Source organism: Polyodon spathula, chromosome 9, assembly GCF_017654505.1.
Source record: "Polyodon spathula isolate WHYD16114869_AA chromosome 9, ASM1765450v1, whole genome shotgun sequence".
Classification (NCBI taxonomy): Eukaryota; Metazoa; Chordata; class Actinopteri; order Acipenseriformes; family Polyodontidae; genus Polyodon; species Polyodon spathula.
In genome coordinates this window covers 11119277-11140883 of record NC_054542.1, presented here as the reverse complement: position 1 = coordinate 11140883, position 21607 = coordinate 11119277, and the positions used below count along the sequence as shown (strand labels likewise).

General features: G+C 39.5%; 1 protein-coding gene across 2 annotated transcripts in view; it reads left to right on the top strand.

Moving 5' to 3' along the window:
* LOC121320401 (1,4-alpha-glucan-branching enzyme-like) overlaps positions 1-21607 on the top strand; it is a 257808-nt gene that overhangs the window by 84164 nt on the left and 152037 nt on the right. For both annotated transcript variants that reach the window (XM_041258689.1, XM_041258690.1), the window contains 2 exons: positions 2637-2762; positions 16573-16708. In XM_041258689.1, coding sequence (XP_041114623.1) covers positions 2637-2762; positions 16573-16708 — 262 coding nt within the window. The remainder of the gene's footprint in view (positions 1-2636; positions 2763-16572; positions 16709-21607) is intronic.

The following is a 21607-nucleotide window of genomic DNA, read 5'->3' as shown; positions in this document are numbered from 1 at the left end:
TATCCCCTTCAATCAGACAATACAGCATATAGGGGATCAGGTGATGCTGCGTATACTAACCTGGCTTAGAAGCCCTACCTGTCCAGACGGCTGACAGCTTCTGAGGAAGCATTCAACACCATGCTTGGGCAAATACGGGTAGTGGGTACTTGAAAGGGAGGCGGCAGATACTGATAAAATGGACTGAAGTGCATTAATTTGTTCCCAAAATTACCACTGTGTGATGTATCCTGCAAAAACTCATTGTTTACAGTCTCACGAGAAAAAAAAAAAAAAAAAGGCGCCGCCTTTCACAACAAGCACAATCCATGTTAGAGTGGGTGTTTATTCAAATTACAACCAGCGACTCTCAAAAACAAGCTCAATTCCGCCAGCAGCCTGTTTCAATTGGACAGCAGCGAACTGAGGAGGCTTGTGCTGTCAGAGATTCTCTCCTTTCTTTTAAGTTGTGTTGGATGTACCATTGTGTTACATGTTAATGTAACACAACAAATAAAACATAATCAATACATTCCCTTGCAGTTTTATTTGATAAGAGGGATCAGCAACTTGTTGGATGTTTGTGCTGTTTTGGGCGATCGAGCTGACTCATGACATCCAGTTCAATTTATTAATGTGGAGGGCAGACACGCGTTGTCTTTGGACATAGCTGAGATTAAAAAAAAAGGACAGGAATTAATTAATTTACATTTAAACAGCTTACTTGCACTTGGTGTTTAACTTTAGCATAGTTTTAACAGCAAGGGTATTCTCAAACAGCTGCTTTAATACTATAACAAGGGCAAAATTCAGTTCATGATAAGTGGTTTGCAGAACTCTAAACCCACAAGAGATATACAACAAGACAGTCTAGACATAGCAAAAAAAACTATAATAAAAAAGTCACCCGCATTATCATTATGCTGAACTACACCACTGCTAACCATAAAATCGCCCTTTAGCCACTACTTTCTGCCATCTTGGAATGCACAGTAACAACTGACCTGATCCCTTGCAGTATTTATAGTTAAGGATAAACACGCTCATTAACAGTTACACGTGAAATGCGAGTTTCAATGCGAAATTGGGCGTGGATTTTCCTCTCTGTTTTGTCATTTACACAAGTAAATGAGATTTACCCTATCCTCTCTTTGCCGTTTTTTTTTCTGCCACAAACCTAATTTACCCGATTAATTCTCCCAAACGTGCATGAGCATCGCCATTTCCCATGTAAATTGACCTGCTTGGAAACCCCATGATTGCTATTTGAGATCCATCTGTGACAGTTTTTTTTTTTTTTTTTTTTTTTATCTTCTTAATAATCGCGTTCTATATACTATATATATAATATATATATAAGATATAATATATAGATCTATTATATATATATATATATATAGATATAGATATAGAATAGATATAGATATATATAGAGATATATAGATATAGATATAGCAATTAATTATTGTAAATTGAAAGTTTTGTTTTTTAATTTTAAAAAATATTTTCAATGTTTTGTTTCAGACAATCTCTAGTTGTGTTAGAACAATTTTTAAATAATCCATTAACATATATATATATATATATATATATATATATATATATATATATATATATATATATATATATATATATATATATTTATATGTTTGACCACCCTAAGATTAGTTGTCTCCCTTCTTGGCAATTGGTACTTTGATGCTAATTCTGTAATTGAGTCTGTATACACATCAAGAGGATTTGAACGGTCCCTAAATACTCTGTCTCTCTCCTGATTTCTCTGCCATATCGGTGGCCAGCTAGTTGTGTGAGTGTGTGGTATGTCCAAACAGGATTTGCGATGAAAATTGCTACTTGCAGTTGCTATCTGGCTGTTGCAAGTTTCAATCAAAATCGGTGATGATGCAGCCCTGCGAAAGTTTTATCAAACCCAAATTTTAATCTGCAAGGTGTCTGCGACTACAATTCAGCGCAAATCGCTTTTATGAAATGGGTCCTTGCTTTGTTGAAGTCTTCCTTGGATACCCTGACCTTGCAAAAAGGGTTAAAGCATGCCCCCCATAATGCTGCAATATCTGTCACACTGCACGCCTAAAAATTGAGCTTCTCCTTTGACTACAGCTTTCTTTGTGAAGAGATATTATTTATGTAATTGTCCAATCCACAGTTCTTAGGCATTCTTTTCAAAGTTCAAGAATGATCAGCAGGCAAATGTTGGTAGTCCCAATTTCTGCCAGATTTCCAAGAAATACTTGATGAAGTAATTCATTATAATTACGAAATTATGAATAATATTGTACTTGGTAACTCAGAAGAGCTTGATTATTAAGTACATCACTTGATTTGGCAATTGCAGGCCAATGTGTAATCTCTATGCCAATATCTTAGTTCTGATAAAAAAAATAAAATAAAAAGTATAACAAATACATTATATATATATATATATATATATATATATATATATATATTATATATATATATATATATATATATATATATATATAGGTTGTGTTTTATAATTGCATTTCTAGATTTCTTCGCAATCTAGGCCTGGTGGGCTCATATTTATGACCGGAACTGTCTATAAAACATTACAATTAAAGTACCGAATTAGAAATCAAATCAATGACAAAACCTTCAACTGTTTCTTTCCCCAGGTTGTTATACGTAGCCGAAGTGGCCAGCTACTTTATCGAATTTCACCCTGGGCAAAGTATGTTGTTCGTGACCACAACAATATGATTTATGATTGGGTGCACTGGGACCCACCACAACCTTACATGGTAAGTCACTGGTCTTATAATAATTAAACAAAAAAAGATACATGAAGGACAAAATTGCAGTTTTTGCCTGATGAGCTTTCACCTGACATTGATAAACGTCATTATAAACGTATTATTATTAATACAAATAATAACGTGTATTTTTATGTACTAGCTTTGTTTTAATATATATTGTGAAGATTAAATCATTGTGCCTTAGGACACTACAATAATGGGCACAATATTATGAGGCAAATCATTTTTTGACATCACAAAATGCAAAACTAGCACTTTAGGAACAAAATGAGCCAACAGATATACCGAAGGCATGCCTTTACAGCCTCAGCAGCAGCGGAGCCAGTGGGGGGCAGGGTGTGCGAAGGTTGGTGGGCCCGAACACACACTTAGAAAATACACCTCCACACACGCGCGTGAATACTGTTGCCGTCATATGCTTAACTTTATAAGTGACATGGGACAATCTAATCACCCCAATGTTGCTTTTAGGATGTGCAGTCTGATTTGAATCAGCCCAACTGCACACACTGTCTTTACCGCTGTTATTCTCCTATTCAAAATAATGGATTGCTTTCAAAACTACACTACCCAGAAGCCCAGCTATAATACTTGTATGAAACATTTTTGTATCTTTATTTGGCCATTGGATGACGAGAAATCAGGTGGTTTTTTAGGAGTTCAGAGAATTTTTTCGCAGGCTGCGTATTTTATTTTTTAAAAAGCAGTTAATACTATTATCTAGCCAGAATATTATTATTATTATTATTATTATTATTATTATTATTATTATTATTATTATTATTATTATTATTTTCATAACAGTATTTTGATCATTTTAAAGTCATTAATTTCTCTGGCTAAAATCCACGCCCAGTTTCTCATTTATTGTATTTTATTTTTAATTTAATGTCATTTTATTATGTATCAGAAATAAAATAAAATCCCACTGCATTTACTCCATCCCTCAAAACAAACAAACAAACAAAAAATATTAGTAGTAAAATGCAACTACATAAACCCTGATATTAGTATGTTTCACTAGAATTCATGTTGTTGTTAATTGTAGTATTGTTGTTGTTGTTATTAGATAACATTTTTATTATTTTGTTCTATTTTTTTTATTTTACTAATTTTACTTATTTTACAAAACATTTTATTTTTTGCCTTCTGATATAATACTGCTATTAATGTGTTCCTTCTCCTCTCATGTTTATGACAATGTCTGCATTGCAGGGTGTCTGACATAAAGTCAAAGAAAGTTTGAATACCGTAGCCTCCCTGTAGCTATTTTTTAACTTGTCCCAGCAGGAGTGTAGGTAGGAGTCTAAAGTATGTCTGAAATGTGAGGATGTTGTGTGAAATTTAATTACTTTAAATTTAAAAGGAAGTTGATGTGGAAGTAAATAAGACAATTACTTCACAGAGTAATTTTAAAAGGTCCTTTATTATTTCACACACACACGCAGTTACATACACAGATGCTATACTGCGAATAACAATATCCCTAACGGGACACAACCCAACAAGGTTACATACAAAGATTATATTAATCGCAGATCAATACAATCCATGAGACGCAACTGAACTAATTCTTACCCTTCCAAGCGGATCGGGAGAGCCCTTCGACCCTGGTAAGAGAAAGCAGCTGTCTCCAAGAAATTACCGAGCAGGACTGTGCGCTAATCCTCACGGCTGACTCTCATCAGAGCAGAGGAGAACCCCCGTCCTTTATAACTTACCAAGTTAGGCTTTTGCATGCGAGAGAGTAATTGGCCAGATCACTCCCTCGAGGCTCGGCCCTCTGAATAAACTATTCCTTTCCCTAGAACATTCTAACCAAAACAAGTTATATAAACGTGACAAAAACAAGTTATATAAGATATGGGGTTATTATAGGGCAAGGGCAAAGATGAACTCGAACGCATTTCTAGAACTTTCTAAAACACACTTTTTTTTATTACAGAGGAAAACCAATTTATTTTCACTGCCCTTGTATTTTACATCAATAAACCCTTCACTGTTTACATTAATGGTATTCCAAGCAATTTGGACTCTAATACCTCAATTGTGGGCATTTGTAGCCAAATATTTGCGTCTCCTGTTATGTTTTCAACAATTTTATGTACCCAGTCTCTACAGTTTTTGAAATGATATCAATTTTAATTGAGCATTGTTATGGTCTTAAAAGTCTGCTTTATGTACTTTAGCACTCCACTATACAGTAATTCAGCATTTCTGCTACATCTACTTCAGTGAACGATAATAACACCAGTAAATTATAAGACAACTATTTTAACAATGGGCCCCCCTCCCCCACCCCCCAGCATGAAAAACCAGCTCTGCCCCTGAACCTCCCTTTTAAGTATCAGAATGTGGGCTTTAGGTGAGACAGGGAAATTAGCCTGAAAGTGCATCTTTTTTTAAAGTAATGCAGGGTTTGCTAATGGTGTCATCTCCTTGTACACAACACTGTTCCTTTGCACAGCACCCCACTTCTGTCAGGTAAAAAAAAGCAAAGAAAAACTACATTTGAATATCAAAATCCTAATTGTTTCCATTAGTATGACCAAGCCCAGAGACACTCAGAAATATCAGTTTATCCTATTCTTTTTTGTCAGCCAACAGATTTCTACTAATAATAATAATAATAATAATAATAATAATAATAATAATAATAATAATAATAATAATAATAATAATGTTGTTGGGAGACCATGTTTTTTGTGCTCAGCATTTGCACAGCAGACTGCACATGTTAGTGGACTGGCACAAATGGTTGCCATGACCTTACCAATCTGTAACTGTGATATAAAGAGCCATAATTTAATGAGGGAGCACAGTATGCAGTTGAGTCTGTCTATAGTATAAGTGTCTTTGTGTGAACAATGTGGGTAACTGTCACAAAGATGGCCAAGTGGGCGGCGTCAGAACCTGGAAAAGGAATGAAATACACAAAGACGATGATGTGAAATGAAATGATGAAGACGCCTGTTGGCGCCGGTTTATTACAAAATAAAAGGTTTAAACAAACACGAAAACACAGGACACGGCACTCTACGCCAAAATAAATAGACAAACAAAAACAGACTAAACTTAACAAAACGGTGCACGGACAGACACTGACAAACACGGTGAGCAGATACTTTGTTATTATTATTATTATTACTACTACTATACTTATTTCCTCCGTCTCCAATCCCGTTCTCCGCTCACCGAACACCCAACCAACAGTATGTGCCAACATGCATCTATATATACTATTGTGCTGGGATTCAATTACCAATTAATTATTCACTTGAATCCCAGCACGTGAATTAATAAAGTGCAATTCCCCGTGCTCACATATTACTACATTTTACTTGCACGTGAAGTGCTGTGCAATCCTCGTGCCTAAATACACATATACATTTTTAAACACTCGTGTTACACAGACCCGTTTATATCCCGTGTACCAATGTCTATACACCAACATTTAAACACACCACACGCAACACATAACAGATAATATACACAGGGGCGGGCACTTTGTTACATATACCCCCTCCTGTGCAAAGCACACATGGCCTCAATGGCCACCTCCCCCCTTAAAAGCCCAAAAGTCCCGCCCAAAGTCCTTGGCCAGGACCAGAGGCTTCCAGGGGCCCACAGGTCGTAATGCTGTCAGCAGGGTAGCATTCTCCTGCCAGGGTAGTCCTAGCAGCGGAAAGGCTGCTTGGGGTGTGGTCTCCTGACCTTCCCCCTTCTTCGGCGCCGGCAGCTCCCCTTGGTGGGGCTTCAACCACCGTTCTTCCTGCAGGGAAGAAACTGCAGAGGGAGCAGGTCTCCGGACCTCCCCCACGATCTCCGGCGGCGAAACTGCTGCTGGGGTTGGCGGTCTCCAGACCTCCTCCCCCTTCTTCGTGGCCGGCAGCTCCCCTTCGTGGGGTTCCGGCCACAGTACTTCCGGCTGTGATGCGGAGCGGCGGGCAACCCCAGGCGATGCAGAGCGGCGGGCAACCCCAGGCGATGCAGAGCGGCGGGCAACCCCAGGCGATGCAGAGCGGCGGGCAACCCCAGGCGATGCAGAGGCATCCTTGGGCGAAGCGAGGCTGGCATCCTTGGGCGAAGCGAGGCTGGCATCCTTGGGCGAAGCGAGGCTGGCATCCTTGGGCGAAGCGAGGCTGGCATCCTTGGGCGAAGCGAGGCTGGCAGTCAGGACAAGCTGGGGTGCGGGTGTTGGCCCTCTTTTCGGCCACTGCAGCCGGGAGGTTCTTCCCCGTGCTTCCCTCAGCAGCCTATGCAAGGGCTGCTGAGGACCGCCAGCATCTAGTCCTGGCCCTTCTGGTGCAGGGAGAGGCAGCTCCTGCTCCTCTCCCCCTGATGGAGGTGGAGGCAGAGGAAGCTCCAGCTCCTCTCCTCGTGATGGTGGGGGAAGTGATACCAGCAGGCATTCACCCTCTGCTGGTGGGGGAAGTGATACCAGCAGGCATTCACCCTCTGCTGGTGGGGGAAGTGATACCAGCAGGCATTCACCCTCTGCTGGTGGACAGGGACCCAGCAGGCATTCACCCTCTGCTGGTGGACAGGGACCCAGCAGGCATTCACCCTCTGCTGGTGGACAGGGACCCAGCAGGCATTCACCCTCTGCTGGTGGACAGGGACCCAGCAGGCATTCACCCTCTGCTGGTGGACGGGGACCCAGCAGGCATTCACCCTCTGCTGGTGGCGGAGGCAGAGGCAGCTCCTGCTGCTCTGCTCCTGCCGGTGGAGGTGGCGGAGGCAGAGGCAGCTCCTGCTGCTCTGCTCCTGCCGGTGGAGGTGGCGGAGGCAGAGGCAGCTCCTGCTGCTCTGCTCCTGCCGGTGGAGGTGACGGAGACAGAGGCAGCTCCTGCTGCTCTGCTCCTGCCCATGGAGGTGGGAGCGGCGTGTAGTCTCCTGGTGGTGGAGGTGGGAGCGGCATGTAGTCTCCCCTTGTTACAGGGGACTGGTGCGGCTCTCCCTCGCTTGCAGGAGACTGGTGCGGCTCTGGAGACAGTGGTGGGTCCTCTGCCTTCCTCTTCTGTGGCAGTTCCTCCTCTCCCTCCTGGTAGGGGCAGCGGAAGGGACAATTGGCAAAGAGATGGTCCTGGTTGCAGAGGAGGCACCCCGGCAAGGACTGGTTACATCGCCGGGGATGTCTGGCCCTTAGGCGGCACTCCTCCTCCCTGTCCCTCACCTCTTTATCCTCTTTCCTGCTTCTCCCCATTTCTTTCTTCTTTTTTTTTTTTTTGTAATCCAAAGACGCCCCTTTTTTTTTTTTTTTTTTTCTCCCACACAAAAAAACCTCTCCTGGTCTGACGCTTGGAGGCGCTGTTAAATCCCACGCAGGACACCACGTGTCACAAAGACGGCCAAGTGGGCGGCGTCAGAACCAGGAAAAGGAATGAAATACACAAAACACAGGACGGATGAAATGAAATGATGAAGACGCCTGTTGGCGCCGGTTTATTACAAAATAAAAGGTTTAAACAAACACGAAAACACAGGACACGGCACTCTACGCCAAAATAAATAGACAAACAAAAACAGACTAAACTTAACAAAACGGTGCACGGACAGACACTGACAAACACGGTGACCAGATACTTTGTTATTATTATTATTATTACTACTACTACTATACTTATTTCCTCCGTCTCCAATCCCGTTCTCCGCTCACCGAACACCCAACCAACAGTATGTGCCAACGTGCATCTATATATACTATTGTGCTGGGATTCAATTACCAATTAATTATTCACTTGAATCCCAGCACGTGAATTAATAAAGTGCAATTCCCCGTGCTCCCATATTACTACATTTTACTTGCACGTGAAGTGCTGTGGAATCCTCGTGCCTAAATACACATATACATTTTTAAACACTCGTGTTACACAGACCCGTTTATATCCCGTGTACCAATGTCTATACACCAACATTTAAACACACCACACGCAACACATAACAGATAATATACACAGGGGCGGGCACTTTGTTACAGTAACATAAGAGCTCCGTCCTCTTACCTAATGTATAAACTGATATTTAAGCTTAATACACTATGTACTGTACTATGGGCTTTGTAGTGATACACTGGGGATAAGAATTTGAGTGATGACTTTTTTTTTTTTTTTCCAGAAAAGATACTCTAATGCTACAAGCTGTAATGACTCTTTCTAGTCATGTAACAGTTTTTCACCTTTGATTTTCCTACCAGGTGTCTGCTCTTGGGGTCTTGTACACAAAACAGATGTAGAAACTGGCATCTGCCCAGCCCCTTGCCTCATGAGTTATTAATATAGACAAAGTGTCAACTGAGCTTCTATCTTTAGGATGGACTTTAAGCTTCAGTTCACCTTGGGCAATAGTTTTTTACATGATTACTAAATTGTTGGTCACACTTTATTTTAAGGGTTGTTTTTTTTGTTTCTGAACTGTTAATAAACAGCTAATAAACATGTTAATGTACATTATTCTGTTAACTGTTAGTAAATAATATATAATAGGCCAGCTAAATCTGCAAACACCAGAGCCCTATGGATGATCAATCAAACACCAGAGCCCTGTGGATGATCAACACCCAGTTGATCATATGCTTGAAATCGGTTCAAATTGTCACTCTAGTAATGTTTTTAACAAATTAAATCAGTTTTTTATTAACCCTAACCATAACCTTGACCCTAACCCTTAGCTAAAAATTAATAATGTTTGTTAACAGTTAATAACTAAAAAAAACGGTCCTTAAAATAGTGTGACCAAGTTGTCCTCTCTCAGTAATTTTCTATTATACCCTTACATTTTTATTGCAACTGTAAAAAGGGACCAATATATAAATAATTGTTAAAAAGTGTCATTATTTGCAAATTGTAATAAATGTGTAAAAAATACTTTCTTGAAAGGGAATGTTAACATGCAAATTTTAAATAGTTTGAAATGACATCCTTCAGAATCATTATTGCTGCAACTGCACTCACAGCCACATTCCTGTCTAAACAATTGAATGGCGACAATTATGGGTCAACAAATTTTATAATCCCTTTTAAATCCACTTTATATTTACCTGCACCTCAGCCATTCCAAATGTGGCCTCATCTTGAACAGGGCACACAACCAAACAAAGTCACTAAACCAGCTGTGCAAGTTGAATAGACCATGTCCCTAGAGTTGTTCTGAAATGGATGACTTTGTCATGTCTCAAAATGGGGTACATGTTAATAGAAAATAAAGTGATTAGAACTGAAAGTACTGGACAATAAAAATGACATAACATAGCAAGTGGAAATGGACAAACATGAAGACAGGTATCTTCGTATGACAGATGAGTAGTCCATCGAAACACCCACAGATTTGCAGGGAAAACATTTTGCCAAGACAAAGTGGCACTGTTTGTACAGACATTAGTCACTGTTGCAGTTGCGCTGCTCCACCTGAGTTTAGTCAACCAGCTCCTGCTGCATCTATCTCACCACACTAGCGTATACAATATTTACAACAAGCTATTATTAGTAGTATTATCATCAATAACAGCTAAATTGCAGTTGGTTGAATGTACAATATATACATGAATTTGTCTGGCATTTTCTTCAAAAGATTTGTGTTTTTCGACAAATACTTTTGGCATGTTTCGTTTCTTCAGCAATGACTTGTAAGCACCAAAAAAACCAAAAGAACACGGACAACAGCACAGCCACAGCACATAAAGTATTGTCCATGTTTGGCATGGAGAACTTCCTACTAGTAATCTGCAAGAGAGCAGAGTGCATTTGGAAAAGTGCAATGTGAAACCAATAGAACTCTAATCTGGGTGAAGCTGCAATTGAACCAAACAAACTAATTTGAATGCATTTTAAAAGAAACTGAAGTATCTTGAATTTTTCTGGTGTGAAATGAACTGAAGTAAGCCTGAAAAAATGAGTTTGTTTGAAATTGAACCACGATTCAAATCACTTGCAAGTGAAGTAGGTTTGAAAGTGTCCTAATAAACTCCTGATAAGCACTGTTTAGTGTCTATGCAAGAACAAGTGTTCCTTTCAGAGTCGGAACAAGAGTCTGGAGGCAAAGAGAAAGAATTAAAATCAAATAAACAATTTCTACATGTGCTGGTTCTAAACCAGCATGGCACTTGTTTTATTTAGTGTTTGTTCTGTGTCTGTTGTGTCTCTCTCTTTTTGGGCATCATGCCTTTTGTTTTGGAAAAGTATTTTGTTTAAATATTTTGTTTGTAATAAACATGTGCTCCAACGCATTCAACACCAGAACTGTGTCCGGTCTTCTTCCTGGTCCGACGTTACCACCAAGCCTATCCGTGACACATGGTGTCAGGAAAGTGGGGAATGGCGCCTCCATCACTCAGGCCAGGAGAAGTACTGTGGGTACAGTTGTTTGTTTTTGTTTTTTTTGTTGTTGTTTTTTTTATTTTGAAGAGAGGATGGACCAGGACATGGACATTTGCCTGGAGGGGAAGGAGTGGTGCTTTGCCATCGGAGAAGTTAGGCATGTGTCACCTGACTGCCACACCCCACACCAGGAGGTGGAAGTGGCTACCCGAACAGGGCTAAGTGAGGCACCAGGCCCGAAGAGAAAGAAGGGAAGGAGTGTCTGTCCCCGGAAGAAGATGCCGGTCCAAGCTCCACTACCCATGAGGGAGGAGCCCCTGGGCCCACAAAGGTGAGCACAAGGGTCCAAGGTCCTCGAGGGCTATGTGGGACTGGCTGGTAGAGCCTGAGGGGAGCATGAGGAGGGGACCTTCCGAAGGTGATTGACATGCTGTGGGCCTGAGATGGGGAGCAATGGGAAGCAAGGGAACAGCAACACCACCCAGCATCCCTCCCAGACATCGCAGCTATGGTACTCAACTACCTGGCTGTTGATATGGGACAGGATCTGCCATCTCCAGTTCCATCAGTAGCAGCTGCTGCTAGTCCACCTCCATAGGCAGTAGGCATGTCCACGCCAGGCCTAGAGGAGAGCCACACCAGTCCCCAGCGACCGAGGGAGAGCCGCACCAGTCCCCAGTGATAGTGATGGACGACGAGGGGAGGAGGTGGCCACCCCCTCCTCTGATAACCCGCGTGCTTCTCTCTGCCGAGAGCGGACACACCGCGTCTCTTCCTGATGAACGACGAAGGTTTGAGGTGGTGTCTCCCACTTTGTGAAACCACGGTGCCACCACAACCCTCAACTTCTTTGAAGCTCCCAGTCGGGTCAGTATCCAGTACCCATAGCCTTCCGGTTCGGTCTTGCGGCCCCCTGCGATCAACGTTGCTGCCCCCTCCCTTCGGACACTACGGACGTCATCAACGTGTCAGTCTCCTGCGTCCGAGGCGCACGTGGTGGCGCAAAAAAACCACACCCGGTTGCCACAAGCACCACCGCCATTACCTGGTGTCAAGGACATTCATGGTTAAATTCATTTTAATACAAGCATTTCCCAGATATTTAATTCAGACTCTTGTTTGTGTGGCCTGCTGTGTGATTGTGTTGTTAACACCAATTCCAGAACATTCTTAACCAGGTCTACTTCAAAGCTTGTTGATTAGGCTAAGGCAAAGGCCAAAAACTGTTAATTCTTTAAAGCTTGCCTTCCAAAATGCTGTCTGATTGTCTTGTCACAAAACTTACCAAGCCAAGCTACAGTGACTATGCAGTTGTACCATTATTGTGTTAAAAGTTATTTAAAATGCTTTAAGAATCATTACATAACTTGTAGACACAAGTGTAGAAAATTAGTTATTTTAAGTAAGTTTCACAATAAACCTGAAGGGTTTATTGTGTTTTAAATGAATTTTATAAACTAATAACTATTTTTGAATATTCTCCTTTGATTGTATTATGATGTATTTTATGTGCTTGTAATCGTACTTTTGTATAGAGAATGAAACTGAAATTGATATGCGTCTCTATTGAATGTAACTAAAGTTATATTGAATAGGAGGTTTAAATGATAAATGTAAAATCCTTGGATAACGAAATAGGTGGATGCATTCAATTTCTAACACATCCTTTTTGTGTGACACGCAAGTGTCTATCAAATACTGTGAACCAATGTAAGGTCCGACAAGAACGACTTTACAATACAAGGGAATGCCTATACATTGTGTTATTTAAACTCAAAACAAGGATTTTTGTATCTCTCTGGATTCGCTCTTTATCGCTTCAATCTCATCACTCTCATCTCATCAAACTCTGAAGTTCTTGAATGAAGATGCAATAATGTAATCTTCACAGTTGTCCTGGAGAAGATGGGCTCCCTCCAGAATGACGAAAGCTTTTGCCTACAGCCTTCACGGAGATGCTGTGCTGTGCTGCTGCACAACTAACTTCCACAGAGAGGACAACCATATCACTAGCACTTGGTTTTGAACGTTGCACCAACAGAATAAGTAATAAACTTATATTGTGTGTTTACAAGTAACTGAACTGAAGCCATGCTATTGATATCATCACAATATGTAATGTGCGTCTATTCAACTGGATGCTGGAACATTGTACATGCATACTTAGCCACTTGGAAGCTAGCGCATGTATACCTAATGCGTAACTACTAAAGACTGCTTCACTAATGCAGAACTAATGCATGACCAGAGAGCACATCAAGTATTCAATTATGAACATTTAACAATGCATTACTTTTCCTTGAATGTTTTATTTTGTTTCTTCTTTATACATATGTTTTTAACTATGAAGCCTATACTTTATTCTTCTTCCTTTGAGAATATGAATAATGTAATAATAATTTGGATTGTTAGGTTTCTTTTTGTTTCTAAAAAATGCACATTTATGATTGATTTGAGATACTTAAACATACATAATATTAATTGTTAATCTCTTGTCATCATGAATCTAGGGATAATTAAGCCAGAATCACTAGTTCTTATTGAGGTATTGTGTTTATTATGGTTAATAATTACACTATGAGCTATATTGGGTATTTTCTTTAATGGTAATTGGCGAGGACACAGTTGTGACATAAATTCTAGATATGCAACGTAAACATGCACGATACCGGGCATGCCTGTTCACCGTCGCCCAGGGAGGCCTTGCTGCTATCAGCATTGCCGCTGCCAACAGTGCCAATGGCAGCAGTGCCTCTGCCAGGATTGCCCTGGAGTTACCACTTGAGGAGGTATGACCGTTGCCAGAATTTGGTGCTGACAACATGACTGCCTGTGGGCCCCTGGATACGTCCATTCCTGGGCCAGGAAAATGCCCAAGACTTTTGACATTTTAAGGGGGGAGGTGACCTTTAAGGCCATGTATGCTACGCTCAGGGGATGGGGGGGATATGTGAGAGGGTACACCCTGCCCCAGGGTGAATATGTATTATTTTGTATTTGTGTTGTGTTATTATTTTGATGTATGGTTTAGTGTGTAAAAACACAATGTTTTGTTATTATTGTTTACAGCCTGGATGGGGTTAAAATGCCCCATCCAGATTAAAATCGTGAGAATGTGTGGTCAACTGCAAGTGATTATTGGCAAACTGGCTGTTGACCACGCATATGAAAAAACCTGTTGCTGAATGTGGTCGACGGAATTGGTCATTGATAGCCAGTTAATCCCTCTGCCACAATGTAACAACAAGAGAAAGAATTAAAATCAAATAAACAATTTGCTGTGCATGCTGGTTCTAAACCAGTGTGCTACTTGTTTTATTTTGTGTTTGTTTTGTTTTGGAAAAGTGGACCTATCAATCCGACCACAACTGTCATTAACACAGAATAAATATACAATTCTTGACGTGAATTTTACCTTAAACAACATGACAGCTGTGGAAACCTCGTTTGGCAAAGACCCTTCAAACACAGAGCAGCAAGGAGACCAGATAGCACCTCTCAATGAGAGGAAAAAAAACAAAAAAAAAACAGTTTTTTATGAGTAGGTGAGTGAGAGTAACATATATAGACAGAAACTGTCACGATAGTGCACCTTAATACAGTTCTACGAAAATTGTATGCCTCTGTCAAAAATAGATCCAGAGTATTACGGCATAAGCAGTTACGTGGGGCTCAGAGCGTGCTTAAACAGACACTTAAACGAACCACACCTGAGCCGTAACATTAATATACTGTCAAATGCAGAGTTCAACTCTGCCAACAATGTTATTAACTCATTTTAAACAAAAATAACACTTGAATATATCTATTAGAACATCATAGTTAATACATTTGTCCTATTTAAAATCACTTTGAAAAATATGAAATGAGTCTTATTTGCTATTTTTTACATTGTAAGCCATTGTATAATAGGAATATTGCACTAGAGGTTGTGTGTTGTGCTGGGATAACATCACTTCTCAGGTGTTGAATGCATTCGGCCTGTGGCCTCGTTATGCTATCCCAGCACAACACATTCCCTGTCGTGCATTATTCCTTTAATTTACTCTGTTGGCTTTTCTTTCAAACCCATATGACAAGAATTAGTTTGACACCTCATGCCTGCCGCAATGTATGTGTGTGTGTGTGTGTATATTGCCTATATATATATATTATAGGATATATATATATATATATATATATATATATATATATATTAAGGATTTTATTGTCTCTTATGAACTTTACATTTTGTTAAGTGCACTGCAGGTAGCAAAATAGACCAGGATCATATTGGTCTCTTTTAGAGGCATTGAGACCTATTTAGAGAGAGAGAGATTTGTTTGAATTTACAAGACTAGTCTTCCCACGTTATGGTTTAAAGTGCTTAAAATATAGACTGTGGGAGTTGCTGACTGCAGCAGACATATCTTGGCATTTAAAAACATAAAAACAGTACCGTACAGTTTATCATAAGTTCTTTTCTGCTACATCCTCATTATGACAATCTTCATGTAGCCTATAACTTTCACACATTCCATATGAAAAGGTGACACCAACACATTTTACTGAATCGAGAACTACTTTTGTAGTAAGTAAATCCTACAAATCCTAATGCAATTTAAATAATTACTGGAAATAATTAAGTGTCAGGCTAATTTAGATTGGGTTTTCCTTGAAAACTCTGCTTCAATTGCCAAATCAAGCAATTATCTAGTGTGTTAGCTTGTGCCTTTTATAGTGTTATTTAAGCAAAAAAAAACAAAAAAAAAAAACCTTGGGATTTTAATTACAAGCATTTATTAAAGCTTGTAATTTAAAACATAAAAAAGGAAAAACTGTCAGTGAAGGTTATTATCCCAGCTAGGAATGCATTTGCCCATTGACACATACAGTCATTTGCACAAATGTCTGCTCATATGATGCACTTGAAAAGTACATTCTTTAGCACAAATTATTCATATCAGAATATTGATAAAGTATATGAAACTGCCTTTCCTTTTGTGATATATATATATATATATATATATATATATATATATATATATATATATATATATATATATATATATATATATATATATACACACACACACACACATACAAGAAATTAAGTGGACTTTATTTAAAATATTTTGTCTTAAAATATTTTGGAATTGCATTTATATGGTAAAAAGTGGGATTCAGTATAATACAAATAAATAAAATACACACCCAACTACAGATTTGACATCTGCTGTGGTATTTATTTATTTATTTGTTATTAATGATCTGTGTTTCATTTTTATTCAGATCAGAATATTAATAACCAAAAGCCATGTGAAGTGACAGACTCATACAAGGACCATTTCAATCCTGTCACATCCGTGCACATGTATTTATTGTCAGGAAGATTATAGTTGGTATTTAGTTTTTTCTCACTACTTAATCATCTGCATACCACTGGGAATTCAAACAATACCTTCCTATTGTATTCTTTTTTTTTCCTTTATATTTCACAGCACAAGCATTCTCACCCCAAGAAACCACAGAGCCTACGGATTTATGAGTGTCATGTGGGAATAGCGTCCCCTGAAGAGAAAGTGGCATCTTACAGCAACTTTACATACAACGTTCTTCCCAAAATAAAGGACCTTGGTAAGTAATAAACTTATGCAGACAAAACAGACTGTGTCAACATATGTTCCCTGTTGTGGACATATTCTATACATAATAAATTCCTGTTTTTTTTGGTTCAGCAGATGACAGACCAAGCTTTATTAAATGTTTTATTATGCTGTACAGCTACAAGAAATGGTGGGAATGTTACAAGATAATGGAATCTACTGTACTATAGCTAAGGCTATGATTTTGAGGTTTGACATGAATTTGAAAAAAAGTCAGTAAAATCTTGGAAATGGATGTAAAAACACTTTTTTGATTAGGCTTTTTCCTTTAAAAATGCACTGCAAATGTCATGAACTGAAAATACAAATCTGCGAGTATCTCTAAATTGTTTGGTTGTTTGCACGCAGCATTTACTTGTAGCTATGTAGGTCAGCGAATGAGATAGAAACAAGCATGTAAATCGGTGATTAGCTAAAATGCAAAAACAAAAAAAATGTGAGTGAGCTGTTTTCTGTAAAGACAGAAGAGCAAATCCACCGGAGAACAGACGTTTACCATCTTACAGTGGCTTTCTTTACAACATGCTGTTTGTTGCAAAATCGTGGAAAACCCTATTGAAGGCTGGTTCATACAGTACTTCTGCTGCAAATGAATGCGATAGGTCAGGCTCAGACAGCTAAAAGCTGTGCAGCTTCACTATTTGCTGTGTACAGGACCCATTGTTTCTCAGGCCTTTTGAATACGCAAAGTGGTTTTAGCTGCTGTTCATACTTTAAATACAGACTGCATTTGGATACATTTAAGATGTGTTGAGTTTGTACCTCCTATACAAAGGGATAAAACAAAATAAATAAAAAAAAAAAACATTGCTGGTACATCCATCCTCTCAACCAACAGAGAACCCAAGAGAGTGCATTTCAAACATTATTCACAGAAAAGCGGGTATGTGATAGAGAGATTTATTTATTTATTTTTTAAAATTTGGAATCATCAATTATTTTACTCCCGATTATTCAACCCAGCTCACTGCTGCAACACCTACACTAACGCAGGAGACACGAAGATGAGTACTCGTGTTTTCCGAAACGTGTGCCGTCAGCCATCCACTTTTTTCGTACTGCAAGCCCGCCATGAAGCCATTACAGAACTACATTCTTAGAAGACCACGTAGTTCTACATTGCACACAGGCAGGCTTACAGGTGCCCGACCAGCCACAGGGTTGCTAGTGCATGGTGAGGCAAGAACTCCCCAGCCGACCTAAACCAAAAATGCTAAGAAAATTGACTATTACGGTATACCACCAGTGGTGGCACTTAATAAGAGGTTGCAGAGGCTAAGCCTGCGTGCAATTTTGTAAAAGTAAAAAAAGCTCATGTCATGCTTTCCAAGGTCTACTGTATTGCTATTGTCTAACATGTAGCCTCCAAATGGGTGGGATTCTGTGTGTGTTCCACCTACAACCACCTTCTGTCAACTTTTACTGTATTTGTATTGGCTACACGAGGCAAGCTTGCAGCAAGCCTCTACCACTTATAATTAGGCATAGTCTTGATGTGTCTGTTGCCAGGCAGGTGTCAGATTCCACACACTCCTTTTAGGCTCTGAACACACTCTTAAACTCAAGGGAGCCTCCTTCCCACTATGGCATCCAGAACTTTAGAACGTTTGGGGGAACGCAAGAAGAAAGCAGGAAAATCAGACAAATCGGAAAAGAAAACCCTCACCCGGGAGATTTTCGATACAGCTGGCTGCATAATTAGATTGAGCTGATGCGCATTTCCATCAACAACCACCGCCTTCTCAGATTGGATACTCGGTTCCCTAGGTAACGGCTGATATACCCACAAAAACCCTGCGCTTGGGCGAGAGATAACACGCCCCATTACGCACTGAACATGTGAGCATTGTCGTTCAATACAGAGCTCAGTAACCACGCTATGCATGTGCTACAGGGGCAACAGTGGACTCGCCCCACAGAGCACTGAACATTTGAATACCTTTGCTTTAACAAAACAGTAAGGAAATAACTGGTGCGTATGTGCTACAAGGGCAGCAGGGGAAGCTGTCCCAGTGCTCATATGTGGTGACAGCAGCAGCGATCCCATAACGATACTGTATGAAGTGGTAACAAAATGGTAACTTCTGCTGCTGTCTGTGGTCAGGACAAAATAATAAATTACTTTTAAAGCATTGTTTATTGAATTAAAACTAGTGGGGTGGTGCCCCAGCGCCCTGTATACACCAGCCACGCCTGATGTATGTACAGTTGTTGTTGTAGTCAAAAGTTTACATACCCCAATGGAAATTCATAATTTCTAGAAATTTCTCAAAAACAGAATTTCAGGAAAAATCTTTTGAAGCAAATGTTTTGCTTTTGTGGATGAGGAAAAAAAAGTTACAAGAAATAGATGTCTACAAGTTATTTCAGCATTTTTTTTTTTGCAAAACTCAAAAAATGCTTATTCAAAAGTATTCATACCCTTTGATACTATGATAGTATTGTCTACAAGGTGCTAGAAAGTCAATATGATAATGCAAAACCTAATTCTAGAAAAGTCTAGAAAATGCTGGATTGTTGGTGAACATGCTTAGAGAGTATAAAAGGGTTAGGCATAGGATGATTGCTGTCCTCACCAATAAATCAATATTGGAAAAAGTAAAGAGCTAGCTGAAGTCCTTAGGCAGAAAGTGATTTATTGTCATAAAACTGGAGAAGGATACAAGAAGATTTCCAAGCATTTGAGTATCCTAATTTCAACTATTGTTTCTGTAGTCAAGAAGTACAAGACTCATGTCACAACACTCCCTATGTCTGGAAGAAGGAAGGTTCTGTAAGAGGTTCGATTTCTTCTTAAAAATAATTAATCATCTTCAGGTAAAGTTAATCACAATAGTTTATTCAGGAATCAAGAATACAGCAAATAGGAACAAAGCAAATCAAAGGCGATACATCAGTGATCTCACATCCAAATCTCAGTCGATGGTGTTCTGAGCTGGCATCAGTGTAGATGTTGTTCACTTCTGAGCCAAGCTGAGCTTTCATGGCATCAGAGATGTTTTTTTTTTCAGAGCCAGCATGGCACAGAGATGTTAGTTTCTGAGCTGAGCTGTGCTGACCTGACCAAAGAAATTACTGTGTACAGCACAAATATACAGCTAGCTTACGTAATTCCCTTGCCCAAATTTGATCTTATTTCCCGAGCATGATGGATGGTGTGAGACAAAGCACGTTTGTGTTTCTTCTTCACTTTACCAATGTCGGCAGAAACCCGAATAACAAGAAGTTACATTTAAGAACAATGCTGTGACACAGGAAGCATAGTGCCATACCCATGCATGACAAGGTCAAACAACAAGGCTAGTGACTGCAAACTGCTGATGTACACCAGCTAGGTACAGCTTAATTGTAAGAGTTCATTAACCCTGCTTTGATTCAGAGCTTCCATTAAACACAAGAAAATCACACAGTGTTTATAGACAGTTGAAATGATTTATTTAGCATTTAAATGGGAAGCATAACTAACAGGTTGTATAATGAAAGGGAACTTCTTCTTCTTAGCGTGTGCTGTTCTTGCGCAGCCAAGCAACTGCTGAATCAACAGCTGTGTGTAGAGCACAGAGTCCACCCGGGAAACATGTCAGCGGGCAGTCCTCCACAACGTGAAGCATTGTCTGTTTCTGCCCACATGAGCAGAGTGGGCTGTCTACGAGGCCCCAGTCATAAAGACACGCTGCACACCGACCGTGACCAGTACGGTAGCGATTGAGTAAAGTCCAATCTTGGAGTGGCAGGTCAAAGCCGGGCGGGCGGTCTGTTGGGTCGGCGGCAATGAGGAATTGGTTGCGAGTGTCGCTCTGGAACCATGAAAGGGCACAAAGGCTGATGAAACAATAAGAGCTTGTCCAATTTAACTGGAAAAATGTGTACACTGCCCCACACAAGGTGTGTGTTTATCAGAAAAAGTCTACGTGTTCCAATAGTATAGTGTATTATTATGCGTTCTGTGACACTTACCTAAAGTTATGCAAGGCTCTACACTAACAGTTGCCCAGAGTGAAAATTTAGGTTGCCCGAAATAAACATAGCTATTTTCTTAAAATGTAATATTTATGTACCAAGCAGACACCCTTATGCAGGCCAAAAAACATTGAACATTTCATTGCGATATACAGCAACACTTTGTCACAGATATACGTTGCATAAGTAAATAACAGGAAATGTTTTTGGAGTTCATACCGTATAGTTTGCAGAGTTTTTCTCTGTCTCCGTCTGGTTTGGCAACTGCTTCGTAATCCAGTTTATTTTCCGCCCTTCATTTTTTTTTTGTCGAATTTGTTTGAATTTCAAAAGATCAGAAAACAGTGACGTTCTCATCACCATTTTAGTGTTTGGAACATTTTTCTTTCGTAGTATGTTTGTTTTGTAATTCATTTTCTGTTAACCTTTAAAAGGTCACATAGACATTTTGCATAAGGAAAAATGTTTTAATTCTATTTATTGTACATATTTATTATTATTTTTTTTTTTAACATATGTTAATTTTTATGAAAGTTATTAATTGTATCCTCCGGTGCACATTGCCGTCAGATTCTGTAAATTTCATATATTAAAAAAAAAAAAAAAGATCTTTAAATAAGAAATCTAAGATAAACATTACATGCGTTTTTGCTTTTATACCTCCTACAAACAATGTCATAGGAAGTCAAAATCCTGCTTTTTTCACTTTAGTCATTACTTTTGGGGTTTTAAAAAACACTTCAAATGAGACCATGTTGTGGTCTGAGTTTGCCAGTGGTTCTCTGACCTCTGTTTTCATTATTCTGTCTTCATTATTTTGAAAAGAGACCCTCTAGTCGGTGCCTTGACAAATTGTGTTAGGAAGCAGTCATTTGTCATTTCCACCATTTCAATTTCATCCTTCGTGCTA